Source organism: Sceloporus undulatus, chromosome 4 (assembly GCF_019175285.1).
Source record: "Sceloporus undulatus isolate JIND9_A2432 ecotype Alabama chromosome 4, SceUnd_v1.1, whole genome shotgun sequence".
NCBI lineage: Eukaryota > Metazoa > Chordata > Lepidosauria > Squamata > Phrynosomatidae > Sceloporus > Sceloporus undulatus.
In genome coordinates, this window is record NC_056525.1 from 123,772,684 (window position 1) to 123,795,596 (window position 22,913).

At 40.2% G+C, this 22,913-nt stretch overlaps 1 protein-coding gene and 1 long non-coding RNA gene across 5 annotated transcripts in view; one reads left to right on the forward strand and one right to left on the reverse strand.

Annotated features, from left to right (window-relative positions):
* Nucleotides 1-3,052: 3,052 nt before the first annotated feature.
* ABL2 (ABL proto-oncogene 2, non-receptor tyrosine kinase) overlaps nucleotides 3,053-22,913 on the reverse strand; it is a 60,428-nt gene continuing 40,567 nt past the window's right edge. Inside the window, exons 5-12 of one of the 4 annotated variants that reach the window (XM_042463312.1) lie at nucleotides 22,302-22,386; nucleotides 17,711-17,888; nucleotides 14,465-14,649; nucleotides 13,734-13,886; nucleotides 11,597-11,686; nucleotides 10,041-10,214; nucleotides 7,838-8,071; nucleotides 3,053-7,510 (exon numbers count right to left, since the gene is read on the reverse strand). In XM_042463312.1, coding sequence (XP_042319246.1) covers nucleotides 6,363-7,510; nucleotides 7,838-8,071; nucleotides 10,041-10,214; nucleotides 11,597-11,686; nucleotides 13,734-13,886; nucleotides 14,465-14,649; nucleotides 17,711-17,888; nucleotides 22,302-22,386 — 2,247 coding nt within the window. In that variant the 3' untranslated portion in view covers nucleotides 3,053-6,362. Of the gene's footprint in view, nucleotides 8,072-10,040; nucleotides 10,296-11,596; nucleotides 11,687-13,733; nucleotides 13,887-14,464; nucleotides 14,650-17,710; nucleotides 17,889-22,301; nucleotides 22,387-22,913 lie in introns of all 4 variants that reach the window. The other 3 variants (XM_042463311.1, XM_042463310.1, XM_042463309.1) reach the window with 3 other exon arrangements.
* LOC121928510 lies at nucleotides 7,817-10,253 on the forward strand. Its single transcript, XR_006103518.1, has 3 exons — nucleotides 7,817-7,903; nucleotides 9,509-9,563; nucleotides 10,124-10,253. It is a non-coding gene; the product is annotated as an uncharacterized LOC121928510 (long non-coding RNA).

Genomic DNA, 22,913 nt, shown 5'->3' on the forward strand with positions numbered 1-22,913 from the left:
CACTCTCTCTCTCTCTCTCAGCCTCTGACTACCTCTTAAGTCTAGCTTTCCTAGACTTAAGCGTATTTCCTCAGGTGCATGGGAATTGTAGTTCATTGTGGCACTAGAGCTCTTTCTCACAAAACTACAATTCCCAGGGTTCCCTAGCACTGAGCCAGGGCAGCTAAAGCAGTCTCAAACTGGATTATTTCTGCAGTGTGTCTTGGACCCAACTCAGGCTGCATTTTCACTCCAGAGACAATCCAGTTTCATACCGTTTTAACTGCCATGGCCCAGTGCTACGAAATCCTGGGAATTGTAGTTTGTTGTCACACTAGAGTTTGCTGAGAGAGAAGGTTAAATGTCTCCGAACACTAGAATTCCCAGGATTCCCTACCACTGAGCCATGGCAATTAAAAGGATGTCAAACTGGATTTATTTCTGCAGTGCGGTTGCAGCCTAACACGTTTCTGTTTGGCACAAGGCTTCCTGGACCCCCTTCATGTCAAAATAAACATCTTAAAAGTATTAGAAGGACTGAAAGATTCTTTGGTTGGTTTTAATGGTAATTTTGAGAGTTGAAATTCAAGTTCCAGTTATTTTTATTCAATTAGGGCTACGTTTTATTGCCATATTAACATTACGGGGACCTTTCGGGGATTTTGACTGAAAACTTGGTGAGATACGGGGGGGATTTGGTGAGCTTTGGGCCAAACGTTTGGGGAATTATCTCCGAGGCTTGTTGGCAACACTTTGCTGAGTTTTTCAAAAGTACTCCCTCCTCACCCATCTACTCAGCGCAGGGAAAATGTTTAATCTTTTGCATTCTACTGAATGTATATAATAATCCCAATTACTGGTGCAGTATCTTTTTCACTTTAGATAAGAAGATGATATGGGGAATATAAAAAATTTTATTCTCCTTATTTTTTTTAGGGGGGGGGGGAAACACATGAGAATTTTGAATCAAGGAGCAAGGACTTCACACAACTGATGCCACTATTCATCCCGCCTCAGAGATTGTATAAACTTGCAGCTTTCCAGGTAACAACCTGCTAGGAATGATTCCCAAGCTTAGTGCTTTCCTCATCTACTGCAAATGGTAGATTTTAGAACTATCAGAGTTTGCTGTGAAAATAGTCCACAGATATAGCATGCTGCTGCACATCGACACTGTCCTGGTGAACATATATATTATTTACAAACTTGGTATAAAAGCAGAGGCACTGGGCAAAGTACTCCTTTCAACAACAGTCCTGAATGTAAATTATACAATTTTGCTCTCTACCAAGTCCACAGGTATCTCCTGTTGGCTGAGGCCTCTAGCAGATTCTGCTCAAGTGACTTGTTTTCCTTAATAATTATAATTTCCTCCCTATGATATAAACTTGCATTGCATTTTGTGGGCACATGGAATTTAAGGGGCTCAATGCCATAATTCCAGAAAATGCAAACAACAACAGCACTGCAGCCTCTCATCCCAGCTGTTTTCCAGCAAAACAGTACAAAAGGATTGAGTTCCTGGTCACTGTTGCATCTACAAAGACCTCACCGTTTTTAAATACATGGCTTGTGATTTTAGCAGGGTGTTGCTACCATCTAATGCTGCATCCGCAATCTCTCCTTCTCACCAGTCCCTCACAACCTCTCTCCATTTCAGCCATTAGACTATAATGCATACAGCTACCAAGAACCAGGAACAAAATCTAATCAAGTGGGGAAAGAAGACACAGTCAATTCATGAAAAATACTTGAGAGGAAAAGTGTGTCTTTCTCCATCTTGAGTTGCCCTGGTGTAGATTATACACATAGATTAGGTAGGGCCCCAAAATGCTTTTGTCTGGAAGTAAAGTCAGTGGCAGCTAACCGCAGGGTCATGATCAGCTCATTTCTAAAAAACAAAAGCAACGATTTGAAAAGCCTCATATTTTCACTTTTAAAACAAAAACAGCCGCTGAACTCCGTCACAGAATGACACAAAAGTATGACTTGTCCCTCACCTCCCTAAAGCAACATACCGACAAAGAGAGAATAAATCATAGTATCAAGCATAATTTTAAAAATCTAAACGGTTTAGATAAGGTCTAGACCTCCCCTTACTGTGTTGTATATTATTAGAGCTCAAGAAATAACTACGTTGAATATCTGAAGTGAACAGTTTTTCTCTCCTGCGAGCACTGGTGTTAAAAAGGATCAATGCAATTCAGAACACAACCTAACGTAAAATAATAGTTTAAGAAGGACCAAGATAATTAGCTGAAACAGAGGGCAGTGTGCTCTTTCTAGAGCTCTGCATTGGATCTATAGAAAGGGAATGGTATAACAGTATTACTATCATGAGATACTCTCAAGCAGGAAGGGGAATGTGTTCAAAGTTTGTTTGGATGTTGAGGGGTGATGGAAGATACAGTACAATATCTGGAGGGCAACATGATACCCCTCACTGCTCTACAGCTCAACACAATTGTGCTTATATGGGAAACATGATACTTCTCCCCCATTATGAGGCCTTGGCTGCCACTGCAGTTGTTAAATGACACCATGAATAAAATTCTGTTGAGAATAAGCTATGTCTATACTTTTAACATGTCCATATAGGATGAAACCCAAAATATTCCAACCATCCCTGCTCCAAGAGCTTAGATACACGTTAGTGATCATTTGAGAAGTTACTACAGCTCTGAAGTCTGAGAACTGTGATGCTGCAAAAGACAATCAAGATTGCTCAGTATACAGTGGCTTCCTCACAAATTTAAATGTGAGTGATGGATAATTTTTGAACAGAAAACAGCTGAGGAGTGAGACCAAAATTCGAAAGCCCACAATTGCCCCTCATTCAATTTAGGTAGAATTGGGCCTAACATCATGGGGTGCTGACCAGTCTCATAGGCATATTCCTTTTCCCAGTGCTCCTTCACATCCAGTGGCTTCGAAAACATACTAGTTCACTAAGGAATGCCAGCAAAAGGGGAACAAAATGGAGATTAGAAGAGAGCCTGGCTCATTTTTGTCAGGGAACTCTCAGTATGTTGACTCTAGCTGTATTTAAAACCAAGGAAAAAGGAACATGTCCGACTGCTATGATCACTTTATCAGACTTCTTGTTACATTAGCATCATTCTTGCAACTTTTAATTTTGTACAATTTTGTTAATATATTTAGTGAATACAGTATAAAATGATAGTCATTTCTTATGCATCACTGTCAAGCCTTCTCTAAATGCAACATTTTATTCAATGATGAGGAAGGACACTGAGTTGCTGTGTTTGGAATAAGCCAGAAGTAAATTTCTACTTCATTAATTCCAAGAAACGTTGCAAGGATCAAGATGAAATGTTGTTGGATTGCAACACCACATCCAACAAATGATGACTGCTGGTGTCAAAACAATGGCACATGGGTGTGCAGCAGATTATCTTTGAACTACAGAAGGCTAGTTCATAATCATGCACAGGGAAGTAAGACACACTGGCCACCTTTCTTCCTTGCCTTTTTCACACATACACAATAGCAATTCTATAAATGTTCTTACTTGCTGAATCAAAATGGCAATGACAACACACATAAGAGGGACGTTTCCACAGTTTGAAAAAACTTTTAAAAAACCTTAAGGGAGGGTATACAGGAAAACCCCCAAACAGCCCAATGGTGACTGAGCATGCTCTCAGTGACCAGGGAATGTTGAATGGCTGTCTGGTGAGTTGGGGTGGAGAGAATGGAGTGTATGGGAACCCTGGAAAGCAAGCCCTGTCCAAGGAAGGCTTCTCTTTCAAGGCACATGTTTCCCAGCTTAGTGACTGACTGTTCCTGCGCTTCTCTTTCCAAGATTCTTCGGGAAGGTTTACCACTCAGGAGAGACAAGCATGAAATCTATGGAGGGAGAAATATTCAAGATGTGTTTCCCCACTTTTCATTTCATGCATATAATGTGTAGCCAGGCCCTTAACCTCCATGTGCCCAGTTTTGATTCAGTGAGCCTGGATTGTGAAGCAATCTGGTCCCTTTAATTTTTCCCCAACATCATGCACCTATTAGCGCAGCAAATAATTAGTCAGAGTTAATGACATTCTTATTCTCCCACAAACTCTGGGAGAACATTGTTTAAACAGAGAAAGCCCCAAAGACTGGCAAATGTACATCCATCCACCACTGTCGGGGGCTCAATATAAAAATAAGTCACACAACATAATTATTTTAAAAATCGCAATACTTTAAATTAAAAAAAATGCTAAGTTTAATCAAGTTTAAGGTGCAGAGCACATCAGACCCTGAAAAATATTTGACCAATGCTGCTAATGCAGGCTAAGAAGGTACTGATAAACGTGGGTGAAAATTTGAGCATGGCGCAAAAGGGGCATACCGGTCCTAAACAAAAACTCCCTTCCTCCCCAGCAAGTAGATCTTGGAAAGACACCTAGACTGGTGCAAAATAACTTTTTATGTTCATTTGGTAGGTTTTGGAGAACAAGCATTTCCTTCCCAAACAATATACATTATTCTCCACAAAAACCTGAAATGCTTTTATCCTTTCAGTGTACCTAACTCAGCTATAGCAAAAAGCAGAAATACAGCTGTGTCAGGGAAAGATTTTGACACACCATACTGGACAAAGGTCCGAGGTTTCATGTTTTTGTCTGTCTTAAAAGAGATGTCTCACAAATAGCAGCATATGGTAGACTTTACTTACACTATACAAATTAAATCAAACAGGCAGATCATGTGTGGACATTGTCTAAAGCTGGGGATTTCCTGGGGGGGGAGTGGGAATATCTGAAATCAGAATGGGTGACCAAGGTATGCCTCCTACACTTTACCTGGCAACAGTGGTCAGCATGATAGGGGGCATCCCCCCTCCCCCTCATTCAAACAGTTTGTTATTGCAGATGCTCCACATTGGTTCTCAATTCTCTCACTTTAGAAAGACAGGGGCAACTATAAACTGGGCATCTGTGGCATGCAAGACTATTTGTCTGATGGGAAAACAGTGAGCACACAGACCTTCAGCAAGTGAACACTGTCATCTACCCACCCCCACACCTCAGCCCTGGACTGAACTCCAGAATTTGCTAGACTTTTATCACACTCTCAAGTGTACAAAGGGAGAGGGGGCACACTTCCACCCTGCTGTATTGTTCCCTCCAGTAATGCTACATATTTAAGAGCATTTCCTGGAAAACCAAACTGTATATTGAAATTCTGAATAGGACAAAATATCTAGATTTGAGTAAGAATGTTCAATGTCACCACTGAAGTCCTCCAGGGGCCTTTTTGTAATCCTAACAATAGACACTATGGCCTCAAGTGCCCCCTAGAAGTGTATCTGGATTAGGATCAGCGTTATAAATAAGGAATGTAGAGAGCAGCATCAGCAGCATTTTGCAGTGCCTTTGATCCAGGGGTTAAGGCTTACTGAAGGAGAAGGAGCCAGTGTTGCACCAAAGTTCAAAAACAGACAAAATTTAACAACTTTTAGACATACGCTGGTTAGATTGTGCTACAGCCCCAAACTACTGAAGTGATTTCCAGATTAGACACCTATGCTACACTACCCAAATGGTGATGATAGCTAGTTTGAGTGCAGGCTGTGATTGTGTGAAATCCAATTGCAAATCTGCCCAACTATCACTGCAGATGCTGTGAGGGAGTGAATGTGCGAGTGATAAAAAAATGTGAGGACAATGACAAAAAGGGATGTGTTTCATACGTCAGCTCATCTTTTGTTTTTGCATCTCTGATTACAGCAGCAAAATGAACTGTGGAAGTTCTTCCAGGTGGGCTAGTGCATCAACTTCCTGAAGTTCCAACTGTCGTTTTAATCCAATGGTCTTTCCCAAGAATTAATTTATTCCCTCTTGAAAAAAGGTCTGTCAACTCCAGTTTCGATGGAGCCTGTGAACTTTTCTGCCAATATCTCAGGAAGTCAAAGCATGCAGTAGTGCAGAAAAGGAACCCTCACCCCTCCTTCAATAATTCTGGTCAGTTGGGTAGCATCACAGAGCACAGCAGGTCCTTCCAAAATAAAGGCCCTGTTGTCAATGTTTCAACTTCCTGGAAGCAGAAGGAAAGCACAAGCTCTCCTTATGCAGGTGCGCTTTCTAGCCAGAGCAAATTCTTAACTTTCTGCCCTTCTCAGCTGCAACTGTCTGACCACATGAAGTTTGGAACCCTCCCATCTGCCCCATGTATTGAGATGAACCTGTAAACATGAGAGCTCAGTGATCTGAGGTACTTCACATAAAACTTACTCAAGTATCAGTCTCTCTTTTCATAATCATTAATGGAGAAGAAAACACACATACTCACATATCAGAAGTAGTCATCCTGACCCTTCTCCCTCCCACTTTGTGTACATTTTCCCTCCTAACCAGATTGTTTGACAGTAGCTACCTCTGGACAACATCACTGATTTCTTGAACACAAGACAATAAGTTATTAAGTACAGGACTCGCCCCAGGCACGCTAGCAGCCGTTGAGGACACCTGCAGCTCCTGCAGGCTGAGTTCCAGTTTGCTCACAGCTTCCCGGAAGGCAAATTTGTTGCGTGTTTGGGGGATGCAATCCACGTAGCCTGAGCAATAATCTAAGAGCTGGTGCCCTGTGTCCACCAGCTGGCTGTTTGTGGTGGGCTCTGCAATGGCACTTGAGAGAAGGTCTGCACATTCCAACAGTGCCTCTTTGCTGATTTTGTCTGCTGAGATTCTCTCTGCTGTCTGTTTGGTCTTTCTCAGCGCTACTTTGGCTCCTGCTGTGCCATTGGCCATTTTGGCAGGTGAGGAGGATAATAACAGAGGCACTTGAGGTGGAGGCATAACAGGCCTTCCAGCTTTCCCACCAGCAGGTGCCGCTGCTGTCTTTTTGTTGTTCTCATTGGATTCCTGCCCCTGCTGTACCAGTGCTCCGTTATTCAATTCATCTGTTGTGTCTGAGCAAGCAGCAGGCTGATGTAGGAGCCTCATGACTGGTGGTGGTGGTGGAGCACACTTTGGCTTTATCCGTCGGGGCCTGTCCCTGTCACTGGTAGCAGTAACCTGATGCTCAGATAAGAGCTTGAACCGATTCCCCTGAGAGTCTGTGCCAATGAGCTGCACCTCAGCTGGAGTATGCTTTAGAGTGGGAGAGATGAGGACGGGCACTTTATGGTTGTGAGTGGTTGGTAGTAATGCTGCGGCCTTCGCTGGAGAAGCCCAGCCTGTCTTCTCTTCACCTTCTACTGACCCTTGCCATGTCCCACTGTTCTTCTCTTTGCTCTTCAGGGTTGCTGTTGACCCCTGACAATCCTTCTCTGAAATAGCCACATCTACAGAAGGGATCTTGAGGGGAACAGCTGTAGCACCTCTTGACAGAAGTTTGGCTTTTGGTCTGTCTCTGGTCAAAGTAGGAACTTCTTCACACCTTTTAGAGAGTAGATCACTGGGCTTGCTTGTGTTCTCCTCTGGCTGAGAGGAAGTGGACACTGTTCTTTCCAGCTGGACTTTGGATCTGTGGCAATTTCTGGGAAGGGTCATCGCCATTCTCTCCTGCTCAGGAAGACCTGAGGACATTGAAGATGTTGAGTTAGACCGAGGGAAAGGCTTTGAAGTTTCTTCAGCACCAGCAGGCCTCCCAGCTCGTAAACCCAATGTCTTTTTAATCAGCCGTGGGGTGAAGAAACCTGTGATGCCTGACCATCCACTACCAGTGCTCGTGCTTCCACTACTGCTAGTGCTGCCTCCACCACCACCATCATCACCACCATAGAAGTTCCGCTGTGCAAAGCCCCCAACGTAGCACTTGGATGAGCAAAGGTTCCCATCCTGCTGGGAGGAGGTGAAAGAAAATCCATCAATATGCTGCAAAGGACCAGCTCCTGAAAAGTTACCTGTCAACTCATACTTCTTGTGAGGCTGATTTTCCATCTCACGGAATGAGCTGCTGCGTTTTGGAGGTGTGGGTGCATTTTTCTTCTTCATGAAGGAGCTAAAGAAACCACCTTTCCTGTCTCTAGTAAAAGTTGTCTCTCTAGTGTCCTCTAGCAGGCCACCAGGTGACTTGTCTCTCTGCTTGCGAGGTAGGGCTGGGGATCCACTGGTCTGTTGTGTGCTTCTAATAAAACCTGGAGAAAGGGAGAGAGAATATACACTTTCCACTATGGTGTCAGGTACTTATGAAGACTGGAGCTACAATTCAACCAAGCAGTTTGACTACTCCAAATAACGTTGTTGCACATTGTCAGAGGGCAGATACACACAGTTCTAATTTCCCATAGATATTAACAACAGCTGCAGGCTCCTACCCATATACTCGTCCACAAATTGAATTTTTTTGGACAATAAATTGGATAAATCCTGAATCAACTTATACATACATCAATGTGTGCACAGTGGCAAGATCTAGGACCTTTTTAGCAGCTTCAGCTTCCTTGTTCCTTCTCCAGGAGGTGTTTGCTAGGAGTAGGCTCCCTGGAGGTCCCTACAAAACCATTCAGAGTGATTGCTACAGAAGCACAGAAAAGCTGCTACAGTGGAAGGGTTGATGCTTTTTTAAAAGTTCTCTCAGGACAGACGACAATGACAGCAGGAGACAGAGATACCACATTAACCTGTGTATAAGTTGATTCAGGTTTGGGGATCAATTTATTGTCTTAAAAAATCCAACTTTTAGAATGTGGGGACCTTTCAACTCTATCCATGTTTGCAATCCAATGTTCTGTAACCTTAGTGTATTCAACAGAGCAGTCAGTCACTTTCTGCATAGCCACGGTTTACATTTTATCTTCTTTTCTTAACCTGAATGGAAGACTGTACACTCATTTCACACATTTTGTGAGGACTGTGAAAATACAACTTTCCCCACATAGGCATTCAGATTGCTTAAAGCCTTCTATTCAGTTATAGATGCTTTCTCTAGAGAGAAAAGGCAAACCAACTTATTCTTTGCTCAGTTTTATAAATATTTTTAAAATTATTTTTGCTATTTTACAGATATGGAATGGATTTAATATAGGGGTAGGAAACATTTGTAGTCTCAGGGACTGAATTGTAACTCAGGAACAATTGAGGGAGAAGGTCTGGTAAATACCAGGTTCTCTTCCCACCTTTCTTCTTCTCTCCTCAACCTGTCCAAAACACATATTTCAGTCTTCTTTGTAGAGAAAGGCACGGGGTACTATGTCTCTATCTGAACAAAGAAAAGTTGGAAGACCAATGGATCTCCATCCCTGAGAACTACTTCCTATTGTTACATTGGAAATGTAAATGGCAAAATGCATGTGCTGCAACCTCCACCCTGTTGCCTAAGCTAATTCTTATTTTCTGAAAAATGTAATGGTTACAAGCTTACTTGCTAATTAGCTTACTTGCTGTTCACCGCTATGATCTTTGGAATAGCGGTATATAAATAAAACAAATTATTATTATTGTCATTATTATTATTATTATTATTATTATTATTATTATTATTATTACTATGTATGGAGTGCTGATGGAGTGGTACAAAGTTAGATTTACCCAACTCTTTTTTTTTTTTACATTTTGTTTTTCATGGCAAACAGACAAGGAGACAGACACAGTTATAACGTTAGTTCAATCTGATCTTGTAAAATGACTGTAAGTATGAATGTAGTTACAATCCTTAATTCTCTTTAAACTTTCTCTTTTCTCATTCCTTCACCATATTTGCATGCTTAGAATAGTCCAACATGTGACTGATCCAGTACCAGTTTGTTTCCTTTGACCACAAAGAACAACTGTGTCTGTCTGCCAGTGGTATGGACAATGTAAGAGGAACTGACTCCCCACTTCTCCCTACAACCTCTCATGCAACCCTAAAATCTGTTGCAGAAAAGGTTGGGGGATCTTATAGAGCACAATGGCCAGCAAAGCAGGGAAAGGAAAGTTTTGTGGCATGGGTGACAGTGCCAGTTTGTACAGCATCAGATGTTCTCAATGAAAGAACGACCCTTACTCCCTGCTCCCAAAGAAGAAGGTGGTGCATTAGTCTTTTCTTGGAAATAGAGCTGTCAGAGTCCAGAATGTAGACCCTGAATAACATGTTTATGAAGAAGCATTACCCAGATAGCATACCTGGTGCAGAGCTGGAAGGAGAATGCTCTACAGCTTCCTGGGTTCCTTCAATATTCTCTTTGTTTTCTGCTTGTTTTTTCAAGGTCCGGGTTTTAGAAGGAAGCATGGGTAATCGGGGCAAATATGGAACTATGGATGAAGAAGATGCTGTCCTTCCAAGTTCTTCTGCCACTTCTGTAAGAAACATCAGGGGAATAGTTGGAACAGAGAGCAGCAAGGGAAGAGGAAAGCAGATCTGGGTGCTAACGAGAGGCACTGGACAAGGGAAAAAGAAACATCACTGAGAGATTCAGCAAGTATATAAAGGGATCAACGTTAAGCGTCTCAAAATGCCAAAACAACAACACAATTGTATGAAAGAAACAAGAACTGAGCACTTTTCCTCAGTCAGGCATTAACAGAGACCAACAAGTTGAATGGTATGGCTTTACAGAAGCAAAGTGCTCCTCCTTGATAGAAACAGAAATCAGAAAGGGTAACAAATTAAGAGAGAATTTAAGAATGCAATCCGGTTTGGGCTACTCATCTTTCTAAGTCTTGTGCAATAGGGCGGCTATATAGGAGGAAGCAAGACAGAATGGAAAGCTGATGTGAGTATGTGTTTGTGTGTGCATGTGTGAGAGAGAGAGATTGAGAGAGAGAATGAGAATATGCACATGTGTGACAAATTCTGAGTATCTGTGGGACAAATACTGCTCCCTCACACTTCTGGATCTTGTACAATGCTGGGTGGAGAACCAGGACTCTGTTCTCCCCGCATGATATCCCTTTTCTAGGCAGAATATGAATCATGCCATAGAAAACATCCACTTCTTGTCATGATTCTGAGAAGTAAGGGTAATGGGGCTACAGTAAACATTTTCTGAATCACTACATTTCTTTCCTTTTCACTGACAAAGGGGCTTCCTTTTCTTAGCATACAGAATGGAGACCAAGTGACCTTGTGATGCAAGAAGACTGGTCTCTACACTAACAACATGGTCTTATCAATCTACAGCCATTTTTACTGGTTTCCTGCTATTGACACGCAAAAGGGGAGATGATGGGTGGGGTGCAGCCAGACATCAGTCTTCAATTCACACAGTCCCCCACCTTCTGCTTCACAGGTGAAGGGATAACATTTAAACAGCTTCAATCATACTTGTGAACACTCTGTAATTTTATGCTCAAATATGGGAAATAGGTTTATTCAAATAATACTGAGCTTAGTCACAACAGAATTAAATCATGTCTTGGTTTGTGAAGTGAAGTTTGAATAAGCCAGTTTCCCAGATTCAAATGTAATAATACATGAACAATATTCTCAAGTTTTTCCTGTCCCATACAGGGAAAATAAAGAAGGGGCAAGTGTACAGCCCCAGACTTCAATCTGCTTGTGTGTGTTATGGTGGAGTGTTAGGAAGGAGATTTCCAGTAGAAAGCAATTAGAAGAAACACAAAGCACTATCAACTGTTAGAAATGCAAGAGGAAAAAAGAGCTGTACGTTTTAGCATTTTGTTTAAGAAGAAAAACAAGTACAGAACACTGAAAGTAAGGAAACAAAAAGTATTCTCACCTTCAGAGATGCTGGAATCATGGAACATAGTTTCAAAGGCTTGATGAGTCTCAGCAAATGAAGGCCTGTCTAGAGGGTTCCATTTCCAGCCTACCACATAAGAGAAGCAGAAGAGAAAATAATGCCATCACTCCAGTGATGCACACAAAAAGCATTTGCCAGCAATGTACAGGAACATTATCCCTATTCACACAGGCCAAATTATGCAAGAAGACCTGCTTCCACTATTACTTTTTAAAAGCAAAGTTCTTGAGAGCCTTGTCATGATCTATCACTTTTTTATAGAACACAAAGGCTTAGAACAGTGAAAGGAGCACAGTTAAAAATGTGTTAGTGTGTCCAACAAGCATTAATTTGGTCCAGAATTCCTTCTTCAGTCAGCCAGAGGTCTTTAGGAAAACCAAAAGCAGGGCCTGAAGGCAACCTCTCTCCCTTTGTTCTCCCCAAAATCTGGTATTCAGAGAACTGTTCATCAAGGTGAAGTTTTAATTTAGACCCATGGGAAAAGCTATCCATCTTCCTTCAATTTGTCTAAATCTGTGTTAAAACCAGTTAAGATAATGGTAAGGACTTACTGCACTATGGCAATAAATTCCATAAATTACATGATACACAAAGTATGTTGTTCTATTTTCTCTGAATTTACTGTTTATCAGCTTCACAATTTCTACTAGAAAGAAACAACAAGAAGAAAAAAATCCCCTCTATTCTGTAGCAATGATTCACTCATTATTTTCCCCACCCTTTTTCTGAAAAAGAGCTTGCAGTCTAACATCTTACAATTAAAAACTTACAAAAGTGACAAATAAAATGGAATTAAACTATTGCAAAATTAAAACGTATCATTTATTTAGAATTAGAATACAATTAAAAAGATAAAAGCATTAAAAAACCACACACATTAAAACAACACACCACCCCAGGATGTTCTTTAAAAGATTTTTGTCTTAAATGTTAAAAACATGTATTGTTCTATATTCTGCTATATCTTTACTATTTTTTATTATATTTCATGATCATAATGTGATTTTATATTGGACAGTAATTCCAGTGCTCTTCTTTTGAAGAGAACGGTATATTTTGCTATTAATATTGTACTTGACATTTGCAATCCCTTCCTAATAATTTCACAGAGTGGATTTGTACTTTGCTCTATTGTGACACACACAGCTGATGTTTTTGCTGTCCTTTCTGCCACTACACCAAGACCTTTCTTGTGAAATCATAGGCAATGCAGATTCATAACAGCATATGCATATAGTCAAGGTCCCCACCCCCCCCCCCAAGATGTACTTTGAGTGATGGAGACCAAGGTTCAAATCCCAGCTGGGTGACCTTGGGCAAGTCACACTCCTTCAGTCTCAGAGGATGGCAATGATAACCCTTTTCTGAAAAACCTTGCCAGGAAAATCCCATGATAAGTTCCTCTTAGGGTCACCATAACCTAGCTAAGATGTGAAGGCACACAACAATTACTGTTTTGCACATACTTACATTCAATCTTCTCTGTTATTCTGATGCTCAGTCTAGAGAGATCCTCTTAGGGTTTTACTACCTTAGGTTTAGCATAATCTATATATCTGTCTATCTGTTGACCCAAAGAGCAGATCCAGTATCAATTCTCAGGCACTCTTCGATCATCTTTTCCTTTCTGGCTTTTGGGAGGGCCCAGGAAGCTACAGTGAGGATGCAGGATAGGAATGCTCCATTGGCCAGCATTCCACTCATACAACTTTTAACCCAATTCTATGTTTTAACAGAAGCATGATTTCTAGGATCTTTCCCACTATCCAGATGAGATCATGAATTATGCTTTTCTTGATGTTATCAAATCCACTGTATTTGGCAACATGGGTATTTCTGCAAGTCTGCACAGAAATTAATGTCTATGGACCACACAATCTGCTGCTTCTGTTATTTTCTTTACAGAATACATAAACTAGCAATAGGTCTCCAGAAATTGTTTGCAAACAAGGAAATTGTGATGTGCTACAAGGATTATTGACACATAAAGATAAAACAATACATGCTAGTTGATATAGTAGGATAGCAAGGTCTCCAGCTCCTACTACATTTTCTCTTACTACCTAATTTGCATTTTGCGTCCAGAAGTAAAACGTAAGAACGCAGTACTCACATGCTCTCATGAGTTCATAGACCTTTGGGGGACAACCTTCAGGCTGCTCCATTCGATAACCCTTTTCCAGCAGATCATAAACCTGAGAGAGGTCAATGCCAGGATAGGGTGACATTCCATAGGTGGCAATCTCCCATAACAAGACTCCAAAGGCTGCAAATTAAGTAATGTTATTTTAAGCCTGGTGTTTCTTCATCATCTGTACTAAATTATTTCACTACTAGTTAGAAAGGAAAATAAAACTTAAGTGCTGAAGAACACTGGTTGGTTTGGCTGTGGTTTGCTTTTTTGGATATGGCAACCTAACTCAGATGGAATATATGAAGCCTTATCTACTAACAGGACAGAAGGGAAGAAGTCAGGCCACAAAGTAGGGACAGAGGTACAGGAACGTTACCTAGCCCCTGAGGTTGGATCTTAATTAAAACAGGATAGGAAGGTTGCCCACCAAGTTTTAAAAATTCAAGACAGAATTCAAAGTTACATTGCTCTTTGAATTCTGTATTCCCTCAACTAAACCATTACGATCAAGTACTTCTAGTCTGAATGCATCAACTATTTGAATGCTTGGGAGGTGGTCAGTTTTTGAAATAAAATATATTTTAACCCCTAAACTTCTATTTGGACACTACTGATAGCCCTGCAAATATAGGCATTGAGAACACTGCACTACAACCCAGATTTATACACTTACAAGGACACGGTATATAAGAAGGTTTCTCTTATCTTACCCCAAACATCTGATTTGATTGAGAATGTGTTGTAAGCCAGACTCTCAGGTGCTGTCCATTTGATAGGGAACTTTGCCCCAGCATGAGCAGTGTATGTATCTCCAGTCATCAATCTGCTTAATCCAAAGTCAGCCACTTTCACCACATGATTTTCTCCAACCAAACAGTTACGAGCTGCAAGATCCCTGTACAAGCAAAGAAACCACAGAATGACAACTGCTGGTGACATCAGGATGTTCCCCAAATGTCTAAATCCTGATAAATTTGTAGGATGTCGTAACTTTCTACTTTTATCTTAGAAACCATTTTAAATCTGGATGTACTTCATCTTTTTGACTTGTCATGCAAGTGTACCAAGTTAAGCAATGCCACATTTAAATTGTTTTTACTTACTGTATATTTGACATCTTGTTTCTTAACAAATTCTCACCATTTAAAGAACAAGAAAAAAATGCCACCAAAGGGATTGACTCAGTGCAACATATATTATATCATTCACTGATACCACCATAATAAATCTCTTTACTTTTGTAAAGGACCTTCTTTATCTATAGGTAAATCTACATGCCACAGCTCAGCATCAGTTCCTTCATTACTTGTCTGTTCCACTTCCATAGTTATCTGGTTTACTGGTTGATTAAAATCTTTGAACACCTCTTTCACCATCTGTCTTCAACTCTAAACATAAGTCCCTTATATATGAAAATGACACCTTTATCAGTCTCATCTGCTTAAACTGATAGTGAATCATATGTATGATATCCATAATCTCAAATGTTTGTTATGAATTCATAAAGATCATTTTGACAGCTGCCTCAATACTTTTCCCTTTAACTGCAATTACTGTAATTGCTTATCCACAAGATGCTGCTCTTGCATTCTTTAAACTAGGTGGCCCTCTATCTTAAACTCTTATATCAGCCAGAATTTACATTTCAGTTAATCAGTTATTAATTCACTACCTCTTTTATGTTCAAATCATAAAGGTCAAATCGTAAGGTCAAATTGATCCAATTTGTTGGCAAGTGCCTTAATTTTGATTTCTTCTATATTATGTTTATGAGGTAAATAAGAAAGTTGAACAGTGTCCACTAAAAGGCTTGGTTGAGTCCAGTAGGGTGTGCTGTTTTCTTTTGGTCCCCTCCACTCTTCCTGCACTGCAACTGCACATGGGGTGCATTGGGATGCACAGAACAGGATCCAGATTCATGTGAGGTTCACCTTTCAAGCTCCCCACAGCAGAGAAGCAATTTTTGCTACTTACAATGTCTCTAACCGGCGATTGCCACACTCAGTGTTTCCCCTCTCTACGGAACTGCTTTGGAGGGCTGCTTTATGAAGCTTGGAAGTAATTATGTTACTTGTGACTGTTACAATCCACAGGATTGGTAGTGAAATTGGCTCAATTAGTTATATCATAGAATCACAGAGTTGGAAGAGACCACAAGAGCCATCCAGTCCAACGCCCTGCCATGCAGGAACTCACAATCAAAGCATATCCGACAGATGGCCATCCAGCCTCTGCTTAAAGACCTCCGAGGGAGTGTGTACCACTGTCGAACAGCTCTTACTGTCAAGAAATTTATATCCATTGTTCCCTGTTCTCTTCTCCAGGCTAAACATCCCCAGTTCCCTAAGTCGTTCCTCACAGGGCATGGTTTTCAGACCCTTCACCATTTTAGTCGCCCTCAGCTCAGGAAAAAGTCATCTTTGTGAAATTTAAACTGCTTTCCTCAACCCGGGACTTACGAGATATGTACTAATTCCAAAATCTATTTGCTGACTGGAAGGCTAGATTTGCAAAGAAACAAGTTGAGAAAGGACATCCTTAAACCTCTGTATCTAACAATATGTGTGATTAAGTTTTGATACTGAATTGCTACTGAATTCCTTCTTTCCACATCCATCAACATGTATGCAGCTCATGCTCCATTCAAATACTGTGAATATTTAAAAGAATGGTTCAGACCTTGAAAAATTACTTTCTAAATCAGTGGTTCCCAAACTTTGGTTCTCCTGATGTACTGTACCTCAGCTCCCAGAATTCCTGAGTGCTGGTCAAGCTGTCTGTGGCATCCAGGAGTTGAAGTCCAAAACACCTGGAGGACCAAAATTTGGGAACCCCTGGTCTAAATGCATCTAAAAATTCCCTTCACATTAACTTTAAAAAGTACAAGTTACTCATTACACCAAAACAGGTAATGCTTAGCGTTATTCTTGCTATTTTTGAAATGGAATGTCCCTTACCTTCAACTAACTCTTGACAGATAAATGTGCTATGTTAATCCATTCATCCTATTTGTGAGCTAGTGTACTACCAGAACCCTAGTTTACTATGGATGAGCTACTATGCTGGCTGCCACTACTGTATCTGAACATTTTGAAAGAAACCATAGACTTTGTTCCACAGATTACTTCTCATGACAATGTAACACAGCAGCTGTCAGCTGTCCAGCTTGTTTCTCCATTAACAAGCCAGACCAATAAATTAGAAAGCTGAGCTCTGGTGTGTTTGGACATCACGAACAACATACACAAATGAAGGATCCATGGTTTCTTGAACTGTTCGTGTTCTAAGTAGGGAGGACCAGAAAGCTGGAAACAGCAGGCACATTTATCCCTGACAAGTCAGAATACTACAGAAGAAGTAAGGTAGCTTGATTATATTTACTATGTTCTCTTCAGTCCATAGCCCTGTCACTCAAATTGAAGAAAAGAACAAAGATACTTGCATTGATTCAGTATTAAGTATTTGTGTATCTTATTTTGAGAGCAGAAGTCAGGATTGGGGAACTGTACTACAGAATTTGAGCTGTGCTAGGTTTCAACTCTATTTTTCCTCTTCTTGTATTTCTTTAGCAGGCATAGTGTAGTTTAGTCCATGGACCCAAAACCCAACTTTTGTGAAAACTGGTCCCAGCTCCCCTTGCAGATGTCCACCTTCAGAGAAAGCAATGTAGGTGAGGCAATGCCACTGTGATTTTATCAAGTACAGAATAGCTTTCAAAGTCTCTTCTTAAATGTTTGTAATCAAATCCGGTCTTACAAACGGTTTACCTTCACGATAACACAATGTACCATACACACACACATACATATAAAGAGATCAAAGGTTACTTCTGGGCATCAACTTCCAGAATCCCACAGCAAAACTGGCTGCTCTTCTCCTCCTAAAAAATGGCTGTCCTAAAAAAAAAAAAAAAGAGTAACTTTTTCATGCTACAAAAATCAAGGCAATCTGCTGACCTGTGGATGAAATTCTTCTTTTCCAGGTATTCCATAGCAGAAGATATCTGAGTAGCCATATATAGAAGGACAACAGCGGTCACCTCCTCTCGATTGCACTCACGCAGATAATCCAGCAAGTTCCCATAGGGCATGTATTCCGTCACTATGTAAAAGGGGGGCTCCAGAGTGCACACACCTGGCAGGAGAATGAACAGTTTGTTAAGATTTAATTCCTATGGAAAGTACAATTTTCTAAGGCAATTCAAGCAGAGATTCTCAAAAACATGCCATTAAAAGAAGGTGGGGAAAACATGCTCTCTCTCCCTCTCTCTGTTTTTTTTAAAAAAACATTCTTCCTAACTCTCCATTGGCGCAGAGAAGGATTTCCAGACAGACATCACTAATATGTAGGGTCTGTCCAAGATGTCCAACATCAGAATAACCAAGGAGAGCAAAAGAGGACAGTGTTAAAGTATTTCTAAGCTTGGCAGACAGAAAAACATGGAAGCTTTGCCCAAAATCAAAACCTTCTTCACTCAAGGAAATGGAACTGTTAAGATGCTCACAGCAGCTTTTCTATTCAATAGTCAAGAAATGCCTTCAGCTCAGGTTCAAAATGAAAAACAGACTCTTTGGGCTGCCTTTCCTTCTCCTATTGCTGGGCACCATCCATGATCAACTCTATAACCACTGGTTTCAGTAAAGTGAACACTTTATGCTAAATCCAAATTACACCGACATAAATCTTTCTAGTGCTTACAGGATAAAATTTATATCCAACACAAAAATTAGTAAAATTTATCAAAACAGCATAGAATGTAGATGAAGAGCCCCATTTTATTATTATATTTTGCTCTTCAGGACGTTCAGAGAATTTTCCACATTATCGATAATTCACATAACAGCTTTGGGGATAAAAAGTATTATATTCATAGGACAGAAGCAGGGCTAACAGAAAACAGTGGCTTGCCTATTTGGCAAAAATTAAATCTGAATTGGCGGTTTCTTGGTTTATAAAGTACCCAGTACCCAGAGATAAGAAACATGTGCTTCTCCAAATGTTGGAGTGGATCTCCCAGCAGACCTAGCAAGTATAGTGATGATGGGTGTTGCAGTTCAACATCATCTGGAAAGCTACATGCCACATTTCTAAAGTAACCACTACAACAACCTAGCTCTCATTATCACAACAATAAAACTTAACTTGAGGCAGATGACAGAGATGTTTTCTCTCCTCTTATACATGACTTTTAAAATATGCAAACTCTAACAATTTCTGGGTTTATACATGAAAAATATGGATATAAAGCAGTTTTGTGTGTTGATGATCTTTCGTTGTTTATTCTTAGACCAACATCTTCTTTAAAAAGTTGGTAATATTGATTAATAACTTTGGAGCTCTTTCTGGCTATTCAATTAACAGTTGGTCTCTATCTGAGGCTATATATGTTGGGATTAATATTCTTTCTAGGTTGTTTGCCAACTGGCAGATTTGCAGATGTCTAGAAGTAAATAGGTATTTAGGCATACTGGTTCCTTGGGATTAAATTGTGTTTGCCTAAATTGCTTGCTGAAATATCTCGGTATGTGGATAGCTATCACTCAATTTAATAATCAGAATAAAATTAATACACATAAAATTAATACTTTATCATGGGTAGCTATGTTGTTCAAGGCATCTCACTGAATGCTTGTCAAAGTATCCCTCAAGGCTATTTTTTTAGAAAATCAATACATTTTAAATAAATTTATACAAAGGACTTTACCACCTCATTCTTCACTCAAAAGGAAGGTGGATTTAATTTTCCAAATCCAGTTTATATAATAAGGCGTATCTCCTGTTTCATACAAATAACTGGCAAACATGATCTAATTCAGATATTCCTCCTTGGGCTATCTTGGAATCAATTTACAAAGAACCTCTTTTTTGATGGTCTGCCTTATGTTCTGTTCTGGTTTGCTTTAAGAGCCTCCTCTGTCTGTTTCAGCCACCCATGCTGTGTTGGAAACATTAATTATATCCTGAGTGAAACTGAAACCAACAACTCAAGTTCATTAATGTTTGCTGGAAAGCACTAAATCTGAGGATAATGAAGTTAAGTGGTAGATTGCCCTGTGCAAATTAACCAGTGCAAAAAGACTTGCAATCCAAGGTTGGAAAGATAAATATTTTCCATCTATTATTCAACAGTCAGAAGGCTGCATGGATGCATATTTTATAGATGTCAGCATCAAAAAAATGTACTTTTAAAAATATCAGCTTATCTTTGTGTATTTATTGTTGTTGTTGCCTTCAAGTCGTTTCCAACTTGGCAAGTTTCTTCAGAGCGAGTTTTCTATTGCCATTCCCTGAAGTTGTGAGAATGTGACTTGTCCAAGGTTATCTACCCAGCGGTTTTTCATGGCCAAGCCGGGATTTCAACCATGGTCTCCAGAGTCATAGGCCAACTCTCAAACCCCTACATCACACTGGCCTGTTACAGACTGCCAAAATAAAGCTGCTTCGGGTCTCTTTGCAGGTATGCTGTTTAAATGATGCATGTATCCTCCTAAGAATCTGGAAACTGCACCAAAGCTGCACTCCAGTGCTTAGGAATGAAGTGTGGCTTTGGTGCGACCTCCGGACTCTTAGGACACATGCATCATTTAAATAGCATACCTCCAAAGAGACCCGAAGCAGCTTTATTTTGGCAGTCTGTAACAGGCCACTGGCTCTATATACTTAGCCTTTATTTATATTCTAGGTACTTTCCCTTTTATTCCTTTCTTTCCCCCCATCTTTCATTCTTCTTTTTTCTTTTCTTTGTAATCATATTTTTAAAGCCAATAAAAATGTTTTTTAAGTGCCAGGAAAAGCTTCTGCCAGTCATAAGAGCCAACACTAGAGCAGGGAAACAATGTTTCTGACCCAGCATAAAAGAGTCTGATGTCCCGAAGGCTTCATTCAATCTTTATGGATGGGCAAGAGTGGCAAAGCACAATTTCCACCCCTGTGCCAGGCCACATTCCACCAAAAACCAGCCAGAAGTGAACAGAAGTGTACTTCTTGTTTGTGTTTCCTAATTTCTCTGTCAGTTTTGGGCTGGTTTGGAATATCCAGGGGGTTAAGTTGTAAACTGCTACTCTGGGAGTCACAGCCTATAATTTTGCGGTGATTCCCTAATTTTTAAAACAGAGGATGTCTAGGGCATAGGTGGGTGTCACAATTCTGAGGAATCACAAAAAGCAGGTTGGAGGCACATGTAGCCCACCTTTTACTTATGGTGGTATTTTATACCTATTTATTCTGGCTCTTCTGGTATCCATTTATGCTGATTTATTCTGGCTCTTTGCCCTGTAAGGAACTGTTTACCCTGCAAGCATAGTATTACTGCATGGGGAGATACTACTGGTGTTCTTGTGCCTCAGCTATTAAGTGATAGCAAAAATGACCTTTCCTGCATATTTATTACAAGCTAAATTACATCGCTTGGGTCTGAAACGACCCTCAAGGCACACAACAACAGTAAATTATAAAGCACTTTACACATTAATACAATTAAACAAACAATTTAAAGTTGTAGCTCCAGAATAAACAAAGAGATTATTTAATTGTAATGGTTTTAATCACATGAACCACTCCGGGTCATAGTTTTGGGGAAAGAGTGGGATACAAATAAATATCATCGTCGTCGTCGTAGTTATCATCATCATCATCTCTTCTTCCTCCAGTACAGATAAAATATCCTACCCAGGGCTGGAGTTTGACATGAAAGCCCTAACATTCATGCATTTCACAAGAGACACAGTATTGATGGAAGTCACTCATGTTCTTGGCATATCATCTTATTTCCCATGTCTCTAGTATAGAGACATGTAAGACCATGGTTCCTCCCCACTAGCTGCCTGTGTAAAGTTTTTCTCCTTCCTACGGTTGGGTCCCTGCACTATTTGCTTTGTTCCCTCTATAACAGTTTGAGTATTGCCTCCAGCCCTTGATATACTCCTGCCTTCCTAAGTACTGTCTTCCTTCCCTGGATTTAGATTTATGACTGCCTTTCTGGCCTCTGGATCTGCTGATGTCCTGACATTGAATATGCATATGTTCAGATATATAGGAGCCCAAAATATGCAGATCTAGCCTCTATTTCATTTGTTCACATAAATCCCAAGAAACAACTACATAATTTGAGACTGCGGTCATTTTGCTTTGGGGTCACCAGCTCTGTATAAATGGGTTGCAGGGTCCCATTCAAATGAAGTACCTCTACCTGATTTCTGGGAATACCTCTCTCTGCCTGCATAACAGCTCACCTCATTTTACAGGCTACCCAGAAGGGGCTGGGAGAACCATCATGGGAAAAATCAGATGGGGAAGTCTGTTTTAGGCAGCTCACATACACTCACCTAATTCTGAATCTAATCTACTCGCCAATCATGCTCAAGGGGCAAAACAAGGAGGCATAATGACACTATATATACTGTGCTTATTTAGGGTTTTATTCAAAGTAAGTAAAAATTAAAAATGATACCCAACTGTTCTTGGAGTACAATAACTGGGTTATTGTTAACCAGTATAACTTTGAAAAAGAAAGCAATAGAAAATATTTGTGGTCAGGTAAGCACTCACCCAATAACTGCACTAAATTCGGATGTTTGATTTCCTTCATAACAGAAGCTTCTTTCAAGAACTCTTCCACTTCCATAGTGTCTTCCTGAAAATAACATAAGACAACCAGCCTTTTAATAATCATAGTGAATTGGGGGGAGGGGGGAAGAGGAAGTAGCATCCAACAGCATTTGAGCAAAACAACTGTAGCTTCATGATCATTACCTACTAGATGTTATATTTAATGCTATCATTAAATACCAAAGTTTGAATCATCCATGCCATACCACTTCTGATTTTTGTGTTTGTGAAAGCTGGACAGTGAAAAACACTGACAAGGAGAAAATCAATTCTTTTGAAAGATGGTGCTGGAAGAAAGTTTCATAGATGCCATGGAGTGCTAAACAGACAAATAAAGGTGTCTTAGAGAAAATCAGGCCTGAATTTTCACTAAGCCAGAATGATTCAACTGAGGCTATTGTACTTTGGTCAACTCATGAGACATAACTAATTGTAGAAAATGATAATGTAAAGTAAAAAAGCAGTAAAGAAAGGAGACAGGTTGATTCAATCAAGGAAGCAGTGGTCCTGAGTTTGAAACACACAAACAGTGATATTAATGACTAGGCTCTT